Here is a 21,793-nt window from a genome sequence, read left to right as displayed (position 1 = left end):
CCCGTGTCCCCTGCATCAGCAGGCGGACTCTCAACCACTGCACCACCAGGGAAGCCCTACCTTATTTTTTTAATTCAATTTTTTTATCGTGGTAAAATATATATAACATAAAATTTACTATTTTAACCATTTTTAAGTGTACAATTCAGTGGCATTAAATATATTCACATTGTTACGCAACTGTGACCACTAGCCATCTCTAGAACTTTTCATCATCCCAAACTCAAACTCTGTGCCCATTAAACAATAACTCCCCATTTTCTCCCCCCCATCCCTGGTAACCACTATTCTACTTTCTGTATTTATGAATTTAACTATTCTAGGTACCTCATATAAGTGGAATCATATAGTATTTGTCATTTTATGTCTGGCTATTTATTTCACTTAGCATAATGTTTTCAAGGTTCATCCATGTTGTAGCATCTACCTTATTTTTAACTATTACATAATATTCAATATTAAATTATTCCCCTACTGATGGAACATAGGTTGTTTCCAGTGTTTTGCAGTTATAGAAAGTGTTAAACATCCTTATGCATATACTATATGAATATTCCTGGGATGTCTCAGCCTTTGTAAACATGTATGTGTATGTATTTTATGTATTTTTCCTTAGGTTGATATGGAAGTGACCCTTCCAGGTGAGGGTAAAGACCAGACTTTTAAAGTGTCTGTTCAGTGGGTATCAGTTGTGAGCCTTCAGTTGCTTTTAGAAGCTTTGGCCGGGCACTTGAATGAAGTCCCAGATGACTCAGTTCAAGCACTTGATGTTATCACAAGACACCTTCCCTCCATGAGGTTAGTTTGAATTCTTTGCCACAAATGTCAGACTTTTTTTGCTAGGTTGCATTGGAGACATTGAAAGGTTTCTGCACAAGCCATAGTTCAAACTTGGTTTCAGTTTACAAAATTGAGAGTGAAATGAAAAACTCAAGTTTTTACTGTGAAACATGCAAACTCTTGTTTCTCCAGGTACACTCCAGTGGGTCGCTCCTTTTTCTCACCTCCTGAAGGTTACTACCACCCTCTGGGAGGGGGCAGGGAGGTTTGGTTTGGCTTTCATCAGTCTGTGAGACCTGCCATGTGGAATATGATGCTGAATATTGATGGTAAGATGGAACTCTCTTTACCCTTTACTCTTTCTTTCCCTGAAGCTAAGTATCCTTCTCTGTTTGTTAGTATCTGCAACTGCTTTCTACCGGGCTCAGCCTATCATTGAGTTCATGTGTGAGGTTTTAGACATTCAGAACATCAATGAACAGACCAAACCCCTAACAGACTCCCAGCGTGTCAAGTTTACCAAAGAAATCAGAGGTAGGTATTTGCATTACTGTGGACTTGGAGAGGCAGCTTAGCATGGTGCAAGGAGCATGGTCTTGCAGTCAGACACACCTGGGCTTCCATCCCATTCCTGCCAGTTTTATCATTGGGACTTTGGGCAAGTTATTTAACCACTGTGAGCCTTAGTTTATTCATCTCTAAGATAAAGATAACGTGTATCTTGTAAGATTGTTGTGAGAATTAAATGCAACTAAGTGTATAAAGCTTCTTTATACAGTAGCACAGTACCTGGCACATGTCAGGAACTTAGTAACTGTTACTTTTACTTACTTAGAAACTTCCATTTTAATAAAATAACACAAGTTCATTTATTCTCAGAATTTCTTTGCTTCTTTACCTGTTGTTAGCTATCTTCTCTCATTATACCATAAGCTTCATTAGGGCTATCTCCAGACCCAAGAATAAGCACCAAAACATAGTTGACGCTTGATAGATACTTATTGGATGAAGTAATACATCAAAGTAGGTTGAAAGTCTTAAGTCATCTGGGTTCTAATTTTTTCTGCTTGGCTGAGGCTTTTTTGCCTATGCATGATGAAATTGTTCCCATATCCTTGCAACTTTTGTCCTGTACAGTGCTATGCCTTTCTGAAGACAACCTTCGAGTATTTTCTTGTCACTGTGATTTTAATTAATACTGCTCTTTTGACTGTTTTGACTTCAGGTCTTAAAGTTGAGGTGACCCACTGTGGACAGATGAAACGAAAATATCGAGTGTGTAATGTGACTAGACGGCCAGCCAGTCATCAGACGTATGTTAACCACATCTAAAATTGTACCATTATATTTTTTGTAACAAAGGAAGCTACTATAATAATTTGAGAAATTGGTATCCCATATTTTAATTTAAAAAATCACCTAGATCTTCACTTTAAAGCACTGAAGCTTTAAAAATGTTTTAAGGGACTTCCCTGGTGGTCCATTGGTTAAGACTCCACGCTTCCACTGCAGGGAGCTCAGGTTCGATCTCTGGTCAAGGAACTAAGATTCTGCATGCCACATGCCACACACATAGCGGTCAAAAAAATAAAAAATAAAAATAAAAATAAATAAAATAGAAAAAATTTTAAATATTTTTGATAGAAATATTTATAAAACATATTTCATGCCTTTAATTCATTTCACCTCTTTTTTTTTTTTTTGTAAATGTAATTATGATCCAGCCAGTTTTTCTTTCTCTTTTTTTAAAAATATTTATTTCTCTATTTGGTTGCACCAGGTCTTAGTTGCGGCTCACCAGCTTCTTTAGTTGCGGCACACGGGCTCCTTAGTTGTGGCCTGTGAACTCTTAGTTGTGGCATGCATGTGGGACCTAGTTCCCTAACCAAGGATCGAACCTGGGCCCCCTGCATTGGGAGCACAGAGTCTTATCCACTGTGCCACCAGGGAAGTCATTTCACCTATTAAACAGAGTATGCTAAACATAGATCAACTTTTATATAATGATGCAGAGTCATCTTTATGAACATCATTTATTATAGTGTTGTAATTCTCAATGCATGGCCTGAAGGATCTATTAAGGCCTGTAAGTCATAAAAGCTGTCATGGGAAGATACATATTGCTTTGTGCTTTATGTGGATTTTTCTCCCCCCTTTTTGTAGCTAGCTGTCAATTCTTCCAGCTGTCCGTGTGTATGGTATGCCTCCAGCAGCACATTTATTTATGCTTACTCAATTTCAGTTTTCTAATCACCCAGCTTCTAGTCCACTGTGAGCTATACCTAATGAGAAAATATATATTAAAGTGCTTTTTAAGTTACCATATATGTAAGTTTTATTCTTGTAATCAAGATCATTAAACTCATGTGTGACATAAATATGAATATTGGCTTTTCTAAGTAAAGAGCATAAACTTAACTATGTTAACTTTACATTATTTTCCTCACTCAGAAGACTTTTTCCAACAAGTGTACATCAAAATCACTTGGAGTGCTTTGTTCTAGATAACTGAAATTTTGGGGTGGCCTCTGGATAAATGTAGTATAAAAATTCAGTCTGATTTGAATAAATTCTTCAGTATGAACTCATGTACACATCACATGAATTTCTTGACTTGTAAAGTGATGTTCCGTATATTCTTCATGTTATACCATTGACTTCATTCTCTAAGGAAAAGAAGTCACTGTTGAGAATTATAGCATTTGTTTCAAAAAGAACTATCTTTCTCATTATTTAATTACTTCACAGTACCCTGTAAGAATAACTATACTTATAGAACTATATAATCTTTGCATGAAAATTAAAAGCACATAGATTTAAATATCACATACGTGATCCTCACTGCATTATTACTTTGTGGGCCATTAACAGCTAAGAAAGCAAGATTAAAGTAATTATTATGCCAAGTGTTTGAGATAATTTGTCCACTGGAAGAGCAAAATCAGGAGAGTCTCTTAAATCATGCTCCCCAGTTTATACCAAATATCTTGACACAGTCTCAAGTTCATGTATCTGGTCTTGTGGCCTCCAAATCCACATATGTTTGTCCTGGTTTGGGGATCTGAAGATGTGGCCCCAGTAACTCTGCTACATTCATTTTCTCAAAAGTTATCTTAAGTTATCATCTGTGGATGACCCAGGACCTTATTTGAATTTACTCATCTCTAAGAAGCCAGCAAGCGATTGTATTTGTATCTGTAGGTGTTAACTGACCTCTCTAGTAAGTCTGTGTATTTTCTGGTTCTGCGGCTTCTTCTTGATTTAAATTCTTTTTCCATTTTAATTAAAAATTTTCTCATCTTAGCTTCAACAAACAAACATGTAAAATTCCAACAAAATCGCTATCCTGATTAAACCCTAAAATGGCTTAAGTGAAAATGGCCAAATAAAGATTGACCTTTTTTTTTAAGTGACTGGTCAAGGTAGAAAATGTTAGTAGGCTTTTGTTTGTTTGCTTATTTGAAAAAAAAAACAAACAACTTGAAGAAATTTCTAAAAAGACATTCTCTTTTATAGTTTTCCCTTACAGCTAGAAAATGGGCAAGCAATGGAATGTACAGTAGCTCAATATTTTAAGCAAAAGTATAGTCTGCAACTGAAATACCCCCATCTTCCCTGTCTCCAGGTGGGACAAGAACAAAAGCATACCTACTTGCCACTTGAGGTAAGCTAAACTAAATTTTCTTTTGCCAATCTGCCAATCTCTTGAATGTGTTTTTTAAAAAAGAAATGTTCTAAACTAGTGATAGAATTTAATATTAATCTCTAAAATACTTTGGACAGATAACTTCACCATATAACAGAATTTTCATTTTTTTGGAAATGGAAGATGTAAGGTACAGTTCAGCAAAGGCTTAAGATGTAGAAGCCCATTACACAAACTAATTCCTCTTTGCCTCTTGGTAGGTTTGTAATATAGTGGCAGGACAACGGTGTATAAAGAAACTCACAGACAATCAGACTTCCACGATGATCAAAGCCACAGCAAGATCTGCTCCTGACAGGCAAGAAGAAATCAGTAGACTGGTCAGTAAGGCATGGTCTTTAAGATAAGCTAGCTTTCAGATGGGAAAAAAACAAAAAACAAAAAAAAACAATAGAAAATGCCTGATGGGACACAGTTACTCTTTGGTTTTTATATATGCAGGCTTTCCTGTTCTTTAGGTGAAGAGTAACAGCATGGTGGGCGGACCTGATCCATATCTTAAAGAATTTGGTATTGTTGTCCACAATGAAATGACTGAGCTCACAGGCAGGGTACTTCCAGCACCAATGCTGCAATACGGAGGCCGGGTAAGCTTTTTATTTTATTCAGCAAGCTTCTTCCAACAACCAATCAAAAAGGGATGAATCCAGGGTTTTTCCACTACACCACACTGAATTTACTCATAGCTTTGCTCATTACTGCTTTTTGTCTTTTGGCTAATATCAAATAGAGTTTTGTTTATCCCCTCATCAACTTTAAAATGGCCTTAGATTGTAATGTCTTTTCTCTTTTCTTTTGTTTCTTTTTTTGTGTGTTTTTTTTTTTAAAGAATAAAACGGTAGCCACACCCAACCAGGGTGTCTGGGACATGCGAGGAAAGCAGTTTTATGCTGGCATTGAAATTAAAGTTTGGGCAGTTGCTTGTTTTGCGCCTCAGAAACAATGTAGGGAAGATTTACTAAAGTGAGTATCTTCATATTTTCAGCTTAGTAATATCCCTTCCAGATATGAAAATATCATCTTTATGTGAATGTGCTGTGTACACTGGCACTGAATCCCAGACTCCTATAGTGACACCATCTGGCTATAGGAAAAAGACCTTGTTCTTATAGTAAATCGCAGACTTGGGAATTATGTTAAGAATCTGACTCAGCTTCTACATTTAGAGCAGAAATTTGTGACTAACAAGGCTGAAGCAGTGCCGATTGGCAAATTCTTGAGTTCTCAGAGAAGCTTCCTTTGGGGTTAATTGTATCTTTTCAGCTAAGATAAAAACTAGTTCATTTTTAATCATTACAGTGTACTAGAGAGCTTGTTTTACTGCAGGGTCACTGACTAAGATCATTGATTCACATCTTACAGATGCAGTTATCTATATACAGGAAGTTAGTGAAAAGGGTGGAAAAATCACGACGGGAAAAGGGAACCGGGGTGAAAGAAAGGAATCCTACAAAACATTGGCAAATGCAGAAAACAAATCATTCTGAAAGCTTTCTACAAATCCAAAATTTAAAACTTGACCATGAGTTTTGCTTTTTCTTAAAGTGATGATTTCTTTTGACATTGTTATTGAATCAAATCTATTACAAGATTGAATGTCATCCTAAATATGGTGATTTTGTGACAGTGTGTTTCTGTGTTCTCAGTTGAACACAAGCTTACCCAACTATTCTTGTACCTGGCTTACCAAAATACACGTTACCTGAAATTTTGACCTTGCTTTTTTCTTCAGTCTGGAATTACTGACTTGAATGTTTAAAAAAATCTTTGAACAGGAATGCTATTCTAGGCACTGAGGCCCAGCTGAGGCACAATTATTTAAAAATTCAAAATGATAATCTGATAGTTTAATAATACAGAGTCTTCTGCCTTATAAATACAACTTCCAGGCTATTTTTGGCAACCAGTTAAAGATGGGGTTTTTTTGTTTGTTTGTTTATTTGTTTCTAAATTTGGCTAAGAATTTACCGAACTGAAAGAAATATCTTAGAGGGAAATAAATACTAAGAATGTGCCCTGAAATGAAAGCACTGTGCCACGGGTTCTATTTTAACAGGAGTTTAACTGACCAGCTCCGTAAAATCTCTAAGGAGGCAGGAATGCCCATCCAGGGTCAGCCATGTTTTTGCAAGTATGCACAAGGTGCAGACAGCGTGGAGCCCATGTTTAAACACCTGAAAATGACATATGTGGGCCTACAGCTAATAGTGGTTATCTTGCCTGGGAAGACGCCAGTATATGGTATGGACCCCTTTAATGCTGAATGAGGGATGATTTCAAATAGTAGTTGTAGCAGTCAGGATAAACTAGGTTATGCTGCAGTCACAAACAATCCCGAACTCTCAGTGGCTCAAAGCAACAAAGTTTTATTTTTTGCTTTTGCTATGTGTCCACTGAGGGTGGACTGCAGCCTCTGCTCCATGTCATCATATCATTTTCACTCCGGAACCCAGTCACTATTTGGAATGTTGCTGGCTCCATGGCAGAGAGAAAAGAGAGCCTGGAGAGTTCTTCTGCAATTTCTTGGTCACAACCAGCTATATGGCCCACCCAACCTATGTGGGGGAAGTGGGATGGTGGGCAGGAAATGCAGTAGTAATGAGGGTAGTGCCATTTTACCATAGTCCCCAAAACGGGGAGAACTGGAATGTCTGGTGAAAAGCAATTAGGAATATCAGAGTGGGGGGAGCCTACCACTTCCAGAATAGGAGCTGCTTAGTTTGTATCTCTTATAAGAAGAATGATACAAAGTTCTTTTGGCTATCATCTAAGTAAAGGATTTGGAAACTATGTAGACCAACCATTTGAACTTTATAAAATGCCTTCAACCCTCTCTATATTTGTTTCTTTTGTTAGCTTCTCTTTATCTGTAGTGTTTGGGGGAGGAGGGGAAGGAAGGAAAAAAAAAATCCCTTAGAATTCAAAGGGCTGCTGTGTGTACTGAGAGGGAGGAGCTGGGGAGATTGATTTCTTTGCCAGACCAGTCCTGTGGGAAAAGGAACCTCAAGGGACTTGAGTGAGTGGTGAGTGGTGGCAGGCTGCATGGTAGAATAAAGGAAGTGGACTGGCTTCAAAGCCTGCAGGAGGGAAGAAAAGGGTAGGGAGAGAGCCTTCCAAACTCAAAAAAATTGCCCTGGGGGTTTAGCAGATGAAAGGACCACACGTGAAAAGCATCTAGCACAACGTACAGTATATAGTAGGCACTCTGTAAATGTTAATGTGTGTGTGTGGGGTGTTTCCGTCTACTTTTAGTAATCAGGAGAATATATCAACATTTTTAAATTAATTAATAAACTTGTTTTTGTAGCGGAGGTGAAACGTGTTGGAGATACCCTCCTGGGTATGGCTACACAGTGTGTCCAGGTAAAAAATGTAGTGAAGACCTCACCTCAAACCCTTTCCAACCTTTGCCTGAAGATAAATGCAAAGCTCGGAGGAATTAACAACGTGCTTGTACCTCATCAAAGGTAAGATCCTGAACTCTTTTTCCATTTGTTTCTTAAGCTCTAACTTACATAATTTACAATAAAGCACACAAATCTCAAATATACATCTTGGTTACTTTTTCTTATATATGTATGCACTCATGTAACCACCACCCAGGTTAAATATAGAACACATCCAGCACCTCATCAGGCTTCCTCGTGGCCCTTCCCAATAGATAACCCCCAAAGGTTCTGACTGTTCTGACTTCCAGCATCATAGATTAGTTTTGCCTGTTTTTCTTCTGGCCACACCCTGCGGCTTGTTGGATCTTAGTTCCCCTGACCAGGGATTGAACCTGTGCCCTTGGCAGTGAAAGCTCAGAGTCCTAACCACTGGCCCGCCAGGGAATTCCCTCGTTTTGCCTGTTTTTGAACTTCATATAAATGGAACCATACAGTATATACTATTTTGTGTCTGTCTTCTTTTGCTGAATATCATGTCTATGAGATTCATTCATGTTGCTATTTTAAGTAGTTTTTTCTTTTTTGTTGTGTATTATTTCATTTTATGAATACACTACAAAATTTTAGATATTCTTGTACATTTATTATACAAGTCTTCTACATTTTTGGTGGAATTAAGTACTCTTTCTCTTGCAAGAGTGGAATTGCTGACTTATAGAAAATATATGTATTTAGCATTGATAGATACTATCAAATACAGTAGTCCCCCCTTATCTGCAGTTTCACTTTCCCTGGTTTCAGTTACCTGCAGTCAACCTCTGTCCGGAAATATTAAGTGGAAAAATTCCATAAATAAACAATTCTTCAGTTTTAATTAATTAATTAATTTATTTATTTATTTATTTTTGGCTGAGTTGGGTCTTCGTTGCTGAGCATGGGCTTTCTCTAGTTGCAGCGAGCAGGGGCTACTCTTCATTGTGGTGTGCGGGCTTCTCATTGCGGTGGCTTCTCTTGTTGTGGAACACGAGGTCTAGGTGCACAGGCTTCAGTAGTTGTGGCACGTGGGCTCTGTAGTTGTGGCACATGGGCTCCGTAGTTGTGGCTCATGGGCTCTAGATCGCAGGCTCAGTAGTTGTGGCACATGGGCTTGGTTGCTCCGCGGCATGTGGGATCTTCCTGGACCAGGGTTCAAACCCATGTCCCCTGCATTGGCAGGTGGATTCTTAACCACTGCACCACCAGGGAAGTCCCAATTCTTAAGTTTTAAATTGCGTGCCATTCTGCGTAGCCTGATGAAATCTCGAACTCTCCCTCTCCATCCAGCCCTGGACATGAATTATCCCTTTGTCCAGTGTATTTAGGCTGTTTATGCTACCCATCCATTAGTACAGGAAAGAAAACCAGTAGATATAGTATTTGGTACATCCACTGGGCATCTTGGAACACATCCTCTGCAGATAAGGGGGGACTACTGTAGTTTTCCAAAGTGGTTGTACCAATTTATATTTCCACTGAGAGTTCTAGTTGCTCATATTCTTGCCAACACTTGGTGGTATCAGTCCTTTTAATTTTAGCCATTTTGGTCGGGGGTAATAGTATCTCATGATGGTTTTACTTTGCAATCCTCTGATGACTAATCATGTTAAGCACATTTTCATATGTTTATTGGCTAAGTGGACATCCTCTTTTGTGATGGGCCTGTTCAGTCCTTTGCCCATTTCTTAGATTGGGCAGCTCCTTGTTAATTTGTAGTTTCCTTGTCTGTTGAGATAATATCTGACTTGTCTACTCTACGATGTTTTTATGTGAAATCCTGTATGTGGAAGTGATTTGGGAAGTTAAATTTTGTCTTTGATATTAGTGATTTTCATACTTGAGAAGAAGGTGAATTTGAGTGCCTTACTCTTATACGGTTGTATCACAGTTCTCATTTTTGTCCTTGAATGAAACTTCTAGGTAAATAAATCCTTCCTGCAACATTGGTAGATGAGGTATACAGACCATGGGGGAAGTTAACCTAAAGCATGATTTAATTTTACCCCAAACAATGTAGCATAGTGGCATAGAGTACAGACCTTTTTGTCAGGCTTCCTGGGTTCGGATTCCAGCTTTATCACTTCCTAACTGTGTAATCTTGAGCAAGTTCCTTATCCTCTTATATCTCATTTTTTAAACCTGGAAATCTGTGATAATAATTGTACTACCCTCATAGAATTGTTGTGAGGACTAAATGAATTCATACGTGTGAAGTTCTTAGCACAGTGGTTGGTACATAATATATGTAAGCTGTTATTATGTTCTGTGTATGTATCTTATGTATATACATTTGCTCTTATACCCTACTATGCCAAACCCATGTTGTATGATGATATATAGAGAGAAATACAACCCAGGCTCTGCCCACATGGAACCTCATCTTTAGTACCTATTACATGAGATTGTCAGATTTGGGATGCCTCCTAGATATACTTTAAAAATCGGGCTTCCCTGGTGGCGCAGTGGTTGAGAGTCTGCCTGCTGATGCAGGGGGCACGGGTTCGTGCCCCGGTCCGGGAAGATCCCACATGCCACGGAGCGGCTGGGCCCAGGAGCCATGGCCGCTGAGCCTGTGTGTCTGGAGCCTGCGCTCCGCAACGGGAGAGGCCACAACAGTGAGAGGCCCGCGTAACGCAAAAAAAAAAAAAGAATTTACCAGATAAGTAATATATGCATGATATTTTCTCCTTAATTCCATAGATAAATTAGTACCAAATAAATGAATTCATTATTTTAGCAAATATTAGTTGAGTGCCAACTGTGAGCAAGGCAGTGTTTTAGGCACTAGGGATACAGCAGTGAACAAGACAAAGCAAAACAAAATTCCTGCCTTCATGGAGCTTACATTTGTGTGTGTATGTGTGTGTGTGTGTGTGTGTGTGTGTGTGTACAATAAATAAAATAAATAAGTAAAGTATGTGGTAAAAGTGATAAATACATCGAGAAAATAAAATAGGGAAGGAGATAGACTTTATTCTCTTCCCTAAGTCTCATATATTGGGGGGTTTGTCCCAGTTCCATGTACATTGTGCAATTCAGTATCCATTGTAGAAATCCCAGGATCCCAAGAAAGCCTGTTCTGGGAAAGTTTTCCCTTTACACATAGAGATTTTGTTAAATTTGGGTTGGGTCCTCTTCTTGGCTACCCTTCCTACTATTGCAGAAGAACCATGTTGGCTTCTTTAGTCAGGTCAGATTCATTGTACTGGGTGGCACAGATACTCAGTGAGCATTAGAGTTCTCTCCCAATGGGCACGTCTTTATTCTTATAAGATTATGCCTGTGATCATGTCTGGTGATCTTGCTAAACAAAAACATTTTCATCCATATTTCTGAGTGGCAATGTCTCCTTAAATCTGAGCAGGCCCTCGGTGTTCCAGCAGCCTGTCATCTTCCTGGGAGCGGATGTCACGCACCCCCCAGCAGGGGATGGGAAGAAGCCTTCCATTGCTGCTGTCGTTGGCAGTATGGACGGCCACCCCAGCCGGTACTGTGCCACTGTTCGGGTGCAGACGTCCCGCCAGGAGATCTCCCAGGAGCTCCTCTATAGTCAGGAGGTAATCCAGGACCTTACTAACATGGTTCGAGAGCTGCTGATCCAGTTCTACAAATCCACACGCTTCAAACCCACTCGGATCATCTATTACCGTGGAGGGGTATCCGAGGGACAGATGAAACAGGTACTCTCTTAATCCCATAGTTGCCTTCTGGGGCTTCTAGGTATCTGATTGGGTTTCCTCCCATCTACCACTCCAAGTAAATCAGATCTGAGAGATGCCTGAGAGATAGGCAAGTTCTCAATTAAACATCATTTTATTTCTAACTCCTAGGTAGCTTGGCCAGAACTAATAGCAATTCGAAAGGCATGTATTAGTTTGGAAGAAGATTACCGGCCAGGAATAACCTATATTGTGGTGCAGAAAAGACATCACACGCGACTCTTCTGTGCAGATAAAACAGAGAGGGTAAGAACACATAGGATAAGCTTTATTATCTGATGCAAGTGAATATGTTTTCGGTTTTTAAAAAATATTTATTTATTTATTTTGGCTGTGCCGGGTCTTTGTTGCGGCATGCAGGATCTTCATTGCAGCATGCGAACTCTTAGTTGCACATGCATGCAGGATCTAGTTCCCCGTCCAGGGATTGAACCCAGCCCCCCTGCATTGGGAGCGCAGAGTATTAGTGACTGGACCACCAGGGAAGTCCTGTGAATGTGTTTTTGAGTAGGCATACGTATAGTTTTTTTTTTTTTTAAAGCAGAAGTGCCTAATAATAATTTAATAAGCATACTAACTCCCATTGAGCTTAGATGAGCAATTTTGAATGATACAGGTTTCAAGACTGAATATTTCTCTTATGTGACAGCAATACTGGTTTCTAGAGTTTTTAGAGGGAGAAGTTAAAAAAAGCTATGTACACTATGGTGATACAGGAAACCTCCAAAGGGAAGGTTTACTACATGGACTTTATTGCCGTTTGCTGTTTTTTGCTACCAGCGCCTGAGGCATGGTTCTAGGGTATAAAGAAGAATTTCTCTTCCAAATGATTTTACATCAGTGCAAGGGATTCTTAGGGTACACACTTTGAATGCCTGTGATGTCACATTTACTAACCATGGGCAGGTTAACTGCTCTAAGCCGTAATGTTCTAACTGTAAAGTGTGGTAAGAACAGGGTTGTTGTTAAGGATTAACTTAGTAAATGAATGTTAATTTTGGGTACAATTTCCAGCATTTGATACAAGGCATTTTGTGTAACCTTTTTATAGTCTGATATTAATGTGTAAACTAGGTAAATTTTAGGTACACAGTGTTGGATGACTTTACTTCTATGATCTTTTCTATGACATTACTTCAATTTTTTCAGGCCCTCCCTGATCCACTCCCAGAGAGACCAGTTCTTTCTGTTTCCTGATCTTGTTTGTCTTGTGGGTCACTCCCACTGTTTTCTAGTACACACTTAGTTTGTTTTATTTTTTTAAGGATTAGATTTTTCTTTTTAATTAATTAATTAATTACTTTTTGGCTGCGTTGGGTCTTTGTTGCTACACGCGGGTTTTCTCTAGCTGCGGTGAGCGGGGGCTACTCTTGGTTGCAGTGCGCGGGCTTCTCATTGCAGTGGCTTCTCTTGTTGCGGAACACGAGGTCTAGGTGCGCGGACTTCAGTAGTTGTGGCGCACAGGCTTAGTTGCTCCGCAGCAAGTGGGATCTTCCTGGACTAGGGCTCAAACCTGTGTCCCCTGCATTGGCAGGCGGATTTTTAACCACTGCACCACCAGGGAAGTCCCACATGCTCCCACATTGGAGTTTCTGTCTCTAATCCAAGGCTGAGCTGTTTCTTCTTGTTTTCTGAATCATTAGAGAGCTAAGGTTTTACCCTTGGGCCACAGGTCCACCAATCAGCTCAGATTCAAAATACTGTCTTCCAAATTGCCAAACTCTGACTTGGTAATACTTCTTAAATTCTGCTCATTCAAATTCTCTGAGCTCTTGACCGAGCTCTGGGCACAAAACATCCTGCCATCCCCTCCTTAACTGCATAGTCACACTCCATCCCGCTGTTGACTTACTATTCATGTAACTTTAGGACCCTGACTATCTTCCTAAACCCCCAAGCTATCTCATAGCCTTGTTCTTGACCATCCAGTGTCACTCCTGACCTTAGAAGATTGACAGTCCCAATCCTTGGTCTACTTTGCACCCCTGACACCAGCATCTTCAATTCTCTAAACATGCCTCTTGCCAGTCTCCAACTCTGAATTAGTGTACTTGCCCATTTCTTTTGCTTCTAGTCTTAGGCAGATTGAGGTTGCTGAGGAAAAAAGTCATTTATTTAATAATGAACCATAATACAAGTTCTTGACAGCAAATCTCAGCCAGGCCTTTGATGCTGCAATTTTTCATTTATCGTATTTCCCATAACATCTGTTCTAAACCTTTATACTCTTCTCAAGTCCCCAACCCCATCCATGAAGCATTCGTTGCCAACAATTTACATTGCCAACAATAGAATAACCTTCTATTTCCTCCAGAAAACAAAATTGAAAAGGCATGAATTTTCTCGGCTTCCTCCCCTTTACTTTCAAATTTAGCTAAATCTGTGTTTTCTTATTTTCTTCCTTGAATCTCAGAGGCTAATCTCTCCACCTATGCTTTCTTTCCCTCCACCTATGCTTTTGTTTTTAATGCTTTCTGCCTTCTCTAGAGCCTCACTTCATTAATTATCCTTTTTTTTTTTTCAAAATTTCAGTTTTCCTGGGCTTCCCTGGTGGCGCAGTGGTTGAGAGTCCGCCTGCCGATGCAGGGGACGCGGGTTCGTGCCCCGGTCCGGAAAGATCCCACATGCCGCAGAGCGGCTGGGCCCGTGAGCCATGGCCGCTGAGCCTGCGCGTCCGGAGCCTGTGCTCCGCAACAGGAGAGGCCACAAGAGTGAGAGGCCCGCGTACCACAAAAAACAAAACAAAACAAAATTTCAGTTTTCCCCATTTCATTGCTTTCTTCTCCTCACCTTTTAAAGTTTCTCAACTCTTCCTCAGTCTCCCTCAAAACTTCCCTTCTCCCTCAATCTACCTGCCATTTTTTCTTTCCTCCCTTTCATGACCAAACTTATAGGAAAAAAAGACTTGATTTTCTTTTTGTATCTTCCCACGTAATACTTCAGTTCTCTGTTGCCTGACTTTTATTTTACTGACTCCACTGAGGTCGTTCTCTCAATGACTTGCTCATTTCGAATCCAGCGATATCTTGCCAAATTCCCACACTGACCTCTTTGAAGCACTTATGGATGTTTGCCTTCTTTGGCCTTAGCAATATGATTTTCCAGGCTCACTACCTACCTCTGTAATTAGGCTTTCTTTGACTCCTCTTCTTCCTCTGTCCATTAAACATTGATGCTTCCTGGCATTTCATATTTCTCTCTTCTCTTCTCAATTTCAACTCCCTTAGTCTCACCTACTTTTCCGGATTCACTTACTTGGTTATAGATTCCTAAATCTGTATTTCTATGCAGCTTCTGATCTGCACTTCTAACTGTCTACCAGTTTACTTAGATGCTCTGTAGGCATTGTGTCAGTCAAGATAGGCTGGGCTGTGCTGTGGTAACAAAAGACTCCGAAGTCTTAGTGGCTTACTAAGATTTATTTCTTGTTCACATTACACATTCATTGTGGCACTGCTACAGCTGGGACCTCGCTGTCCTCCCTTTGGAACCTAGGCTGACAGAGAAGCATCTGTCTGGAACTTCACCAGTCATTGTAGTAGAGGGGAAAAAAGATACATGACAAGCCATATGCTGGCTGTTAAAGCTTCTGCCCAGAAGTAGGACATTTCACACCACATTTTATTAGCCAAAGGAAGTTACGTGGCCACTTCTGAGTTAATTGGGTAAGGATGTATAATCCTCCTCCAGGGACGGGCATGGGAATATTTGGCACCAGTGATACAATCTACCACAGGCATTTCAAGCAAAGCACATCTAAACCTTCTCCTTATTGTTTTATCCACATCTAAAAGCTATTCCTTCCCCAATTTTACTATTCTTCTGTTGCTTAGCATCGCTATATATTAGTCAGCCAAGTGAGAAACTTCAGAGTTGTCTTTAAATGCTTCTCCTCTATTCCTGTCCCCGCTTCCCATGTTCAGTGGGTCAAACAATTCTCTGTGCTCTGCCCTGAAATCTCTTGGCTCAATTCTTCCTCTTGTGTGTTCCATCTGCCCTAGGCGGAACTCTTCAGTATTGCAGGAGACTCCTAGCTGTCTCCCTGTCTCCATTCCTCCTTCACAAATGCATCCTCCACCTACTGTCAGGGCTAGGTTTTTTTGTTTGTTTGTTTGTTTTAAATTAGATCTTTCTTTTTTTTTTTTTCCCCTCTTGCGTCTCCCTCCCTCCCACCCTCCCTATCCCACCTTTCCAGGCGGTCACAAAGCAGTTGATCTCCCTGTGCTATGCGGCTGCTTCCCACTAGCTATCTGTTTTACGTTTGGTAGTGTATATATGTCCATGCCTCTCTCTTGCTTTGTCACAGCTTACCCTTCCCCCTCCCCATATCCTCAAATCCATTCTCTAGTAGGTCTGTGTCTTTATTCCTGTCTTACCCCTAGGTTCTTCATGACATTTTTTTTTTCTTAAATTCCATATATATGTGTTAGCATACGGTATTTGTCTTTCTCTTTCTGACTTACTTCACTCTGTATGACAGACTCTAGGTCTATCCACCTTATTACACCTCTTTAGGTTCTCATCTGTAGATTCCAAGAGATTTTTAAAAAGGGATTTCGTTTCTTTTTATGGCTGAGTAATATTCCATTGTGTATATGTGCCACATCTTCTTTATCCATTCATCTGATGATGGACATTTAAGTTGTTTCCATCTCCTGACTATTGTAAATAGAGCTGCAATGAACATTCTGGTACAGGACTCTTTTTGAATTATGGTTTCCTCAGGGTATATGCCCAGTAGTGGGATTGCTGGGTCGTATGGCAGTTCTATTTGTAGTTTTTTAAGGAGCCTCCATACTGTTCTCCATAGTGGCTGTATCAATTTACATTCCCAGCGACAGTGCAAGAGGGTTCCCTTTTCTCCACACCCTCTCCAGCATTTATTGTTTGTAGATTGTTTGATGGTGGCCATTCTGAGGGCTAGGTTTTTAAAATACAGATCTTATCCTGCCACTGCACTGCTCAGAAATCTTCATGTCACCCCTGTTGCCTACCAGATGCTTCCTTATGGTGCTCAGTGTTTTCCCACGGTAGCCAAAACACATTCAGTTTGATCCTTCACCATGCCCCCACACACCTTTCATTAGGAACGTGACTATTTCCATTTCCCATATACATTGTGTATTTTTATCCCTGGAATGACCACATCCATCCCACCTTTTTTTTCCCCATTATTTTTATAATAAGATATAATACAGACACAGTAAAATTCACTATTTTTAGCATACTGTTCTGCATGTTTTGACAAATGCATACAGTTGTGTAAAACTACCACCTTAATATATAGAATGATTCTGTCACACATAAAAACTCTCCTATGCCCTTTTGTAGTCAACCCTTTCCCTTACCTACAGCCCCTGACAACCACTGATGTATATTCCGTCCCTATAGTTTTGTTTTTCCCAGTATGTCATATGAAAAGAAGTCGTAGCCTTTGGTCTGGCTTCTTTTACTTAGCATAATGCATTTGAGATTCATCCACGTTATTGTGTGTATCAGTAGTTTGTTCCTTTTGTATTGCTGAGTAGTATTTTGTGATGTAGATGAACCACAGTTTGTTTATCCATTCCTGACTGCAAGGGGTATTGGAATGTTTCCATTTTCATTTTGTCCCCTCCATCCAACCTGAACTTATCCTATAAGGCATGGCTCAACCATTTCCTCCCACCAGCTTTTCCCAGTGCCTTCCATAAGGCCCTTATTACATTGCATTGCAGTTCATTGCCTGTGACTTTCATGAAGAGCAGGAGGGCAGGTTTTTTAGCTCTCTCTGTGACTCTGTCTCTCATCCCCAACATCTGTTGCAGAGCCTTGCACATGGTGCTCAAGCAATAATTATTGAAATGAACATGGCTGGACCCCCTTTTCCCCAGGGCAGCACCTCTTTAGGTTCTCATCTGTAGATTCCAAGAGATTTTTAAAAAGGGATTCTATGGTCAAATAAGTTTGGGAAATGCTGTATACTCCATCTCCCTCTTAAAGATTATACATTACTAGATAAAGGTTCTGAGAAGTCATACAATAGAAAAGCCTTTCAACTGTGGTTTAACCCCATATCACTCAAATTTATTTGACCATAAAACACCTAAACACATCCTGCAGAACTAATATTTCTAAAGCATACACTTTGGGAAACAATACTAGAATGATTGTAGCTCAGTTACATTTCCTCTTGTCCAGCTAGGTACCCCAGATCACATATGAATTTCATGGAATGAGACTTTTCTATACTCATGTATGTTATCATTATATGCATTGGTGCATGATCTTCAGCTGAAGTTAACAATAGTTAGAATGGAGCCAAATAAATTCCCATCAAATTTGTGCCAATATGCTAAATGTGCTACCTCGTGTGGAACCCATGTGTAAAGCAGAAGTGGATGAAAACTGACCAAATAGCAAGATTTAATTCCTTTCCTTAAAGTTCTCCTCTCTGCTTTTCTAGAAGTTTGATTTTAGAATTTGGCTATAGAAGAACTTTAGAATTTTAAAAGTATCAGAGATCATCACCTAATTTTATGGATGATTAGATTGAGGCCCAAAGATATTACGCTTTGTTCAAGGTATGTAGTTGCAAGGCTGGGCTTAGAACAGAAGCTGTGGTTTTCCTAATTCTCATTTCAATGCACTCTTCCTGACAATACATGTGCCAGTGAATTATTTTATCGATCCTGTAAAAGTATTAATTTTGTTGAACCTGGTGAACCAGTTCACAGATTCCTTCATCTTAACTTTTACTGAAAGTTGTAGGTTGTTTTTTTTTTAACTCCAAATAAGGAATAAAACTGAGTTTTTTTCCCCCCTCAGGAAGCTTATCCATCTTAAATGTCTTTTTTTCCCCCTCTGTGAACACACCAAAGTGTCATCTGTAAAATAGGTGACAATAATGTAGCCCAAAGCCATAGGTAAAATAATTCTTTGTCTGGATTCCCTTAGAGAAACAGTGGAGTATATTTGAGAAAATATCTGAGGTTGAAATAGTTGGGCTAATGGAAAGTTACAGAAAATTCAACATCTTGAATTAAACTGATTTTCAAGAGTTCACTTAAGAGCAGTATACTAACTTGTTACTAATGGCTTGAGCTCAATTTAGCACTTTGATGACTAATTATACTTTTTTTTTTTTTTAGGTGGGGAAAAGTGGCAATGTACCAGCAGGCACTACCGTGGATAGCACCATCACACATCCATCTGAGTTTGACTTTTACCTCTGTAGTCATGCAGGAATTCAGGTAGTTTGGAAGCTAGTCCAGGTCTTTGATTTGATAGGGAGGTGTTTGCAAATTCAGCAACTAGCTTGAGTAGACTTGTTATGAAACACTGTACCCAACTTTGTTAATGCTTGTATCCTAGAGCTGTTATCTTTTGGTCTAGGTATCTGCTTGTAGGTGTGCTAGGCAGGAATATTTCTGAATTTAAGTAGCTTTCAATTCTCTCAGGTCGTCAACCCACGTCAGAGACATTAATCATAAAATTCTTTCTCCAGGGAACCAGCCGTCCTTCACATTACCAGGTCTTGTGGGATGACAACTGCTTCACCGCAGATGAGCTCCAGTTACTAACTTACCAGCTATGTCATACCTATGTGCGGTGCACACGCTCAGTCTCTATTCCAGCCCCTGCCTATTATGCCCGCCTTGTAGCATTCAGGGCAAGGTATCATCTGGTGGATAAAGATCATGACAGGCAAGTTTCTCAGGCAAATAAAATCTTTCTGTCTGTGTTAGCAGCATATTAAAAAAATGAGCTACTATAGAAAACTTTTAGGAAGAGTTAAACCTTCCTTTTAGGGTTTACATTTCAAGGAGCAAATAAAATTGCATGTGCCTTTAAGAGCTGATAATGTGACTTTTGGTCCAGAAATTGCCCAGGCTTGTTCATACTTGTATGATGTGTCTAAAGTCTGCCCCAAAAAGCAGTCTCATTTGAAACTGCCTGTGGATTTCCCATAGAGCCAAATGCATTTCAGTTCTGCTCAGGTCCTAAGCAGCCTCAAAAGATGTCCAGCTCAGTGCCCTGGCTCCAGTCAGAGCAGTCACAGGCCTGTGGATTCCACTCCATGCAAGGGGGAAGTCCTGACCAGTTCACTTTACTTTCAGTACAGTCTTGGAGGATGTATCAGAGGGAACCTGGGTTTGTGTCGGGAACAGGTCGGGTACCAGACCATTCTCACCCCCAAATAAGGATCTCAGGAGAATCAGACATATTGACCTGTTATTGAGCTACTATTAAATAACTAAACAAGCTTTCTGCGTTAAATTTTTTTTCCCAAATGACCATCTGTGAAGTGTAGCAGTTTCTGGGCTCTTCCCCAAGTCCGAATTCAGCTGCTAAATAGTAGACATTCCACTGCAAGTCTATTTCTGTACGGGTTGAAAGTACGCTATGATGGAAAATGCCCAGCTGTGGCTTTGTACCTTCCATTCTGTAATATACATATTCATTCAACACATTTACTAGGTATTGCCTGTGTGCCCAACACTGTACTAGGTACTAAAAACTGTAAGTTGAGGAAGACATGTTTCCTGGGATTTTATGCTTCAGTATGGGATACAATACAGGCAAACATAAAACTGACAATTAGCCCATAGCAGTATAAGTGAAAGTGCAATTGGACATCAGAGGAAAGTCTGTTAGAGATTTCATAGCTGGATGGGTAGGATTTGGCTCTACAAAGAAGAGAAAAGAATTTTCCAGGCAGAGGGAATAATGGACACAAAGAAGAGAAGACAAGTGACATGTTTGAACAATAGCAAGTTTTCTTTGGTTGGAGCATTTGAAAGGGGAATACCAGGCATGAAGCTGGAAGAATATGTTAGAGCAAGATTACCTTTGTTCAACGTAAAAGGCTAATCCTGGGATAAAATAGATATTATTCAACAGTTAATTGGATGTGAGTGACAGAGAAGAGGATGAAGTAAAAAATGACTAAGATTTTGAGCCTAGATGATAAGGGTAATAATAATTTAAGTAGAGAAGTTAGAAGAGGGATGGTGATTTCCCATTTACTAAGCCTTTTATCACATGGTGCCCTTAAAAGGTATGTTCAGAAGTTGTTACTTTTACCCTAAAAGATCAAGTTCAGAGGAGTTGTTACTTGTCCAGGGTCATATAGCTAGTGAGGGGGAGACAAGAAAGGCTGGTGGCATAGTAACATTTGCTGAGTATCTGTTGTGTTCCAGCACTGGGCTAAGCACATTCATTCATTCATTCATTCATCCATTCAACGAATGGTTATTGAGGCAATGCTATGTGGCAGGCACTAGGGATTTAGTGGTGAGTAAGACAGACAAAGTGGCTGCTTTCTTGGAGGTTACATCCCAGTAGGGAAATAAATAATTATCCAAATAATAATCTTTCAAATAAAATAAAAGTGGAGGATTCTGTGAAAGTATATTCCAGGTGGCTCTGACCTGAACTTCAGAATCAGGGAAGATTTCTTTGGGGGAAATGACATTTGACTGAAGCCTAAAGGACAAGTAGGCATTAACCAGACATAACAGACAAATGGAAGTCCTTGTGTAGGCACTGCTGAAGATTTGGGTCTTTGCAGACATTATTCTAATTAATTGCAGCAGCCCATTAAATAAGTTGTATTGCATTTTCAGTTGAGCAAACTGATGTTGAGAGAGACGTTACAAATTATTTAAGGAGCCACACCTTGAGCCCAAGATCTTGAATCTAGTACTATTCATGCTATTTGAAACATGTGGAGTTTGAAGTGGTCTTTTGTTACTCTTGGTTTTTTTGCTTTCTTTTCTTTACAGTGCGGAAGGCAGTCATGTGTCAGGACAGAGCAATGGCCGAGATCCTCAGGCCTTGGCTAAAGCTGTGCAGATCCACCATGATACCCAGCACACGATGTATTTTGCCTGAGAGTCTCAGAAAAAGAATTCAACCAGTTTGGCACCCCATGCAGGCTCAAAATGTTTCAAACGCCTACTGCCTCTAGAGAGAGCCAAGTTGACTTCAGGTGGTCCTCTACCAGCAACTCAGAATAGTTGCCCTGAATCTATACTTTGCAGCACTGTCTGATGCATCCACAAAATTGAGCCATTTTTTTAAAGTAATAGATACTCATTGATTATCTTTTCTGATGCACTGGACTGAATTTTTACCTCATCATGCAAAGGCTAATCAGCCTGAACTTTCTAAAGGACTTT

At 39.8% G+C, this 21,793-nt stretch overlaps 1 protein-coding gene across 1 annotated transcript in view; it reads left to right on the top strand.

Moving 5' to 3' along the window:
• Positions 1 to 21,506, top strand: part of LOC103080295 (argonaute RISC component 4) — a 41,592-nt gene extending 20,086 nt beyond the window's left edge. The window contains exons 4-18 of the mRNA XM_007453831.1: positions 617 to 798; positions 973 to 1,109; positions 1,180 to 1,314; positions 2,006 to 2,093; positions 4,297 to 4,444; positions 4,687 to 4,806; positions 4,945 to 5,073; positions 5,316 to 5,449; positions 6,543 to 6,727; positions 7,794 to 7,953; positions 11,276 to 11,591; positions 11,742 to 11,876; positions 18,761 to 18,862; positions 19,117 to 19,316; positions 21,398 to 21,506. Of these exons, the coding sequence (XP_007453893.1) occupies positions 617 to 798; positions 973 to 1,109; positions 1,180 to 1,314; positions 2,006 to 2,093; positions 4,297 to 4,444; positions 4,687 to 4,806; positions 4,945 to 5,073; positions 5,316 to 5,449; positions 6,543 to 6,727; positions 7,794 to 7,953; positions 11,276 to 11,591; positions 11,742 to 11,876; positions 18,761 to 18,862; positions 19,117 to 19,316; positions 21,398 to 21,506 (2,280 nt within the window). The remainder of the gene's footprint in view (positions 1 to 616; positions 799 to 972; positions 1,110 to 1,179; positions 1,315 to 2,005; positions 2,094 to 4,296; positions 4,445 to 4,686; positions 4,807 to 4,944; positions 5,074 to 5,315; positions 5,450 to 6,542; positions 6,728 to 7,793; positions 7,954 to 11,275; positions 11,592 to 11,741; positions 11,877 to 18,760; positions 18,863 to 19,116; positions 19,317 to 21,397) is intronic.
• The last annotated feature ends 287 nt before the right edge of the window (positions 21,507 to 21,793 follow it).

This window comes from Lipotes vexillifer, unplaced genomic scaffold, assembly GCF_000442215.2.
Source record: "Lipotes vexillifer unplaced genomic scaffold, Lipotes_vexillifer_v1.1 scaffold213, whole genome shotgun sequence".
NCBI lineage: Eukaryota > Metazoa > Chordata > Mammalia > Artiodactyla > Lipotidae > Lipotes > Lipotes vexillifer.
The sequence above is the reverse complement of the archived record's forward strand: the minus strand, read 5'-3'. Positions and strand labels throughout refer to the sequence as shown.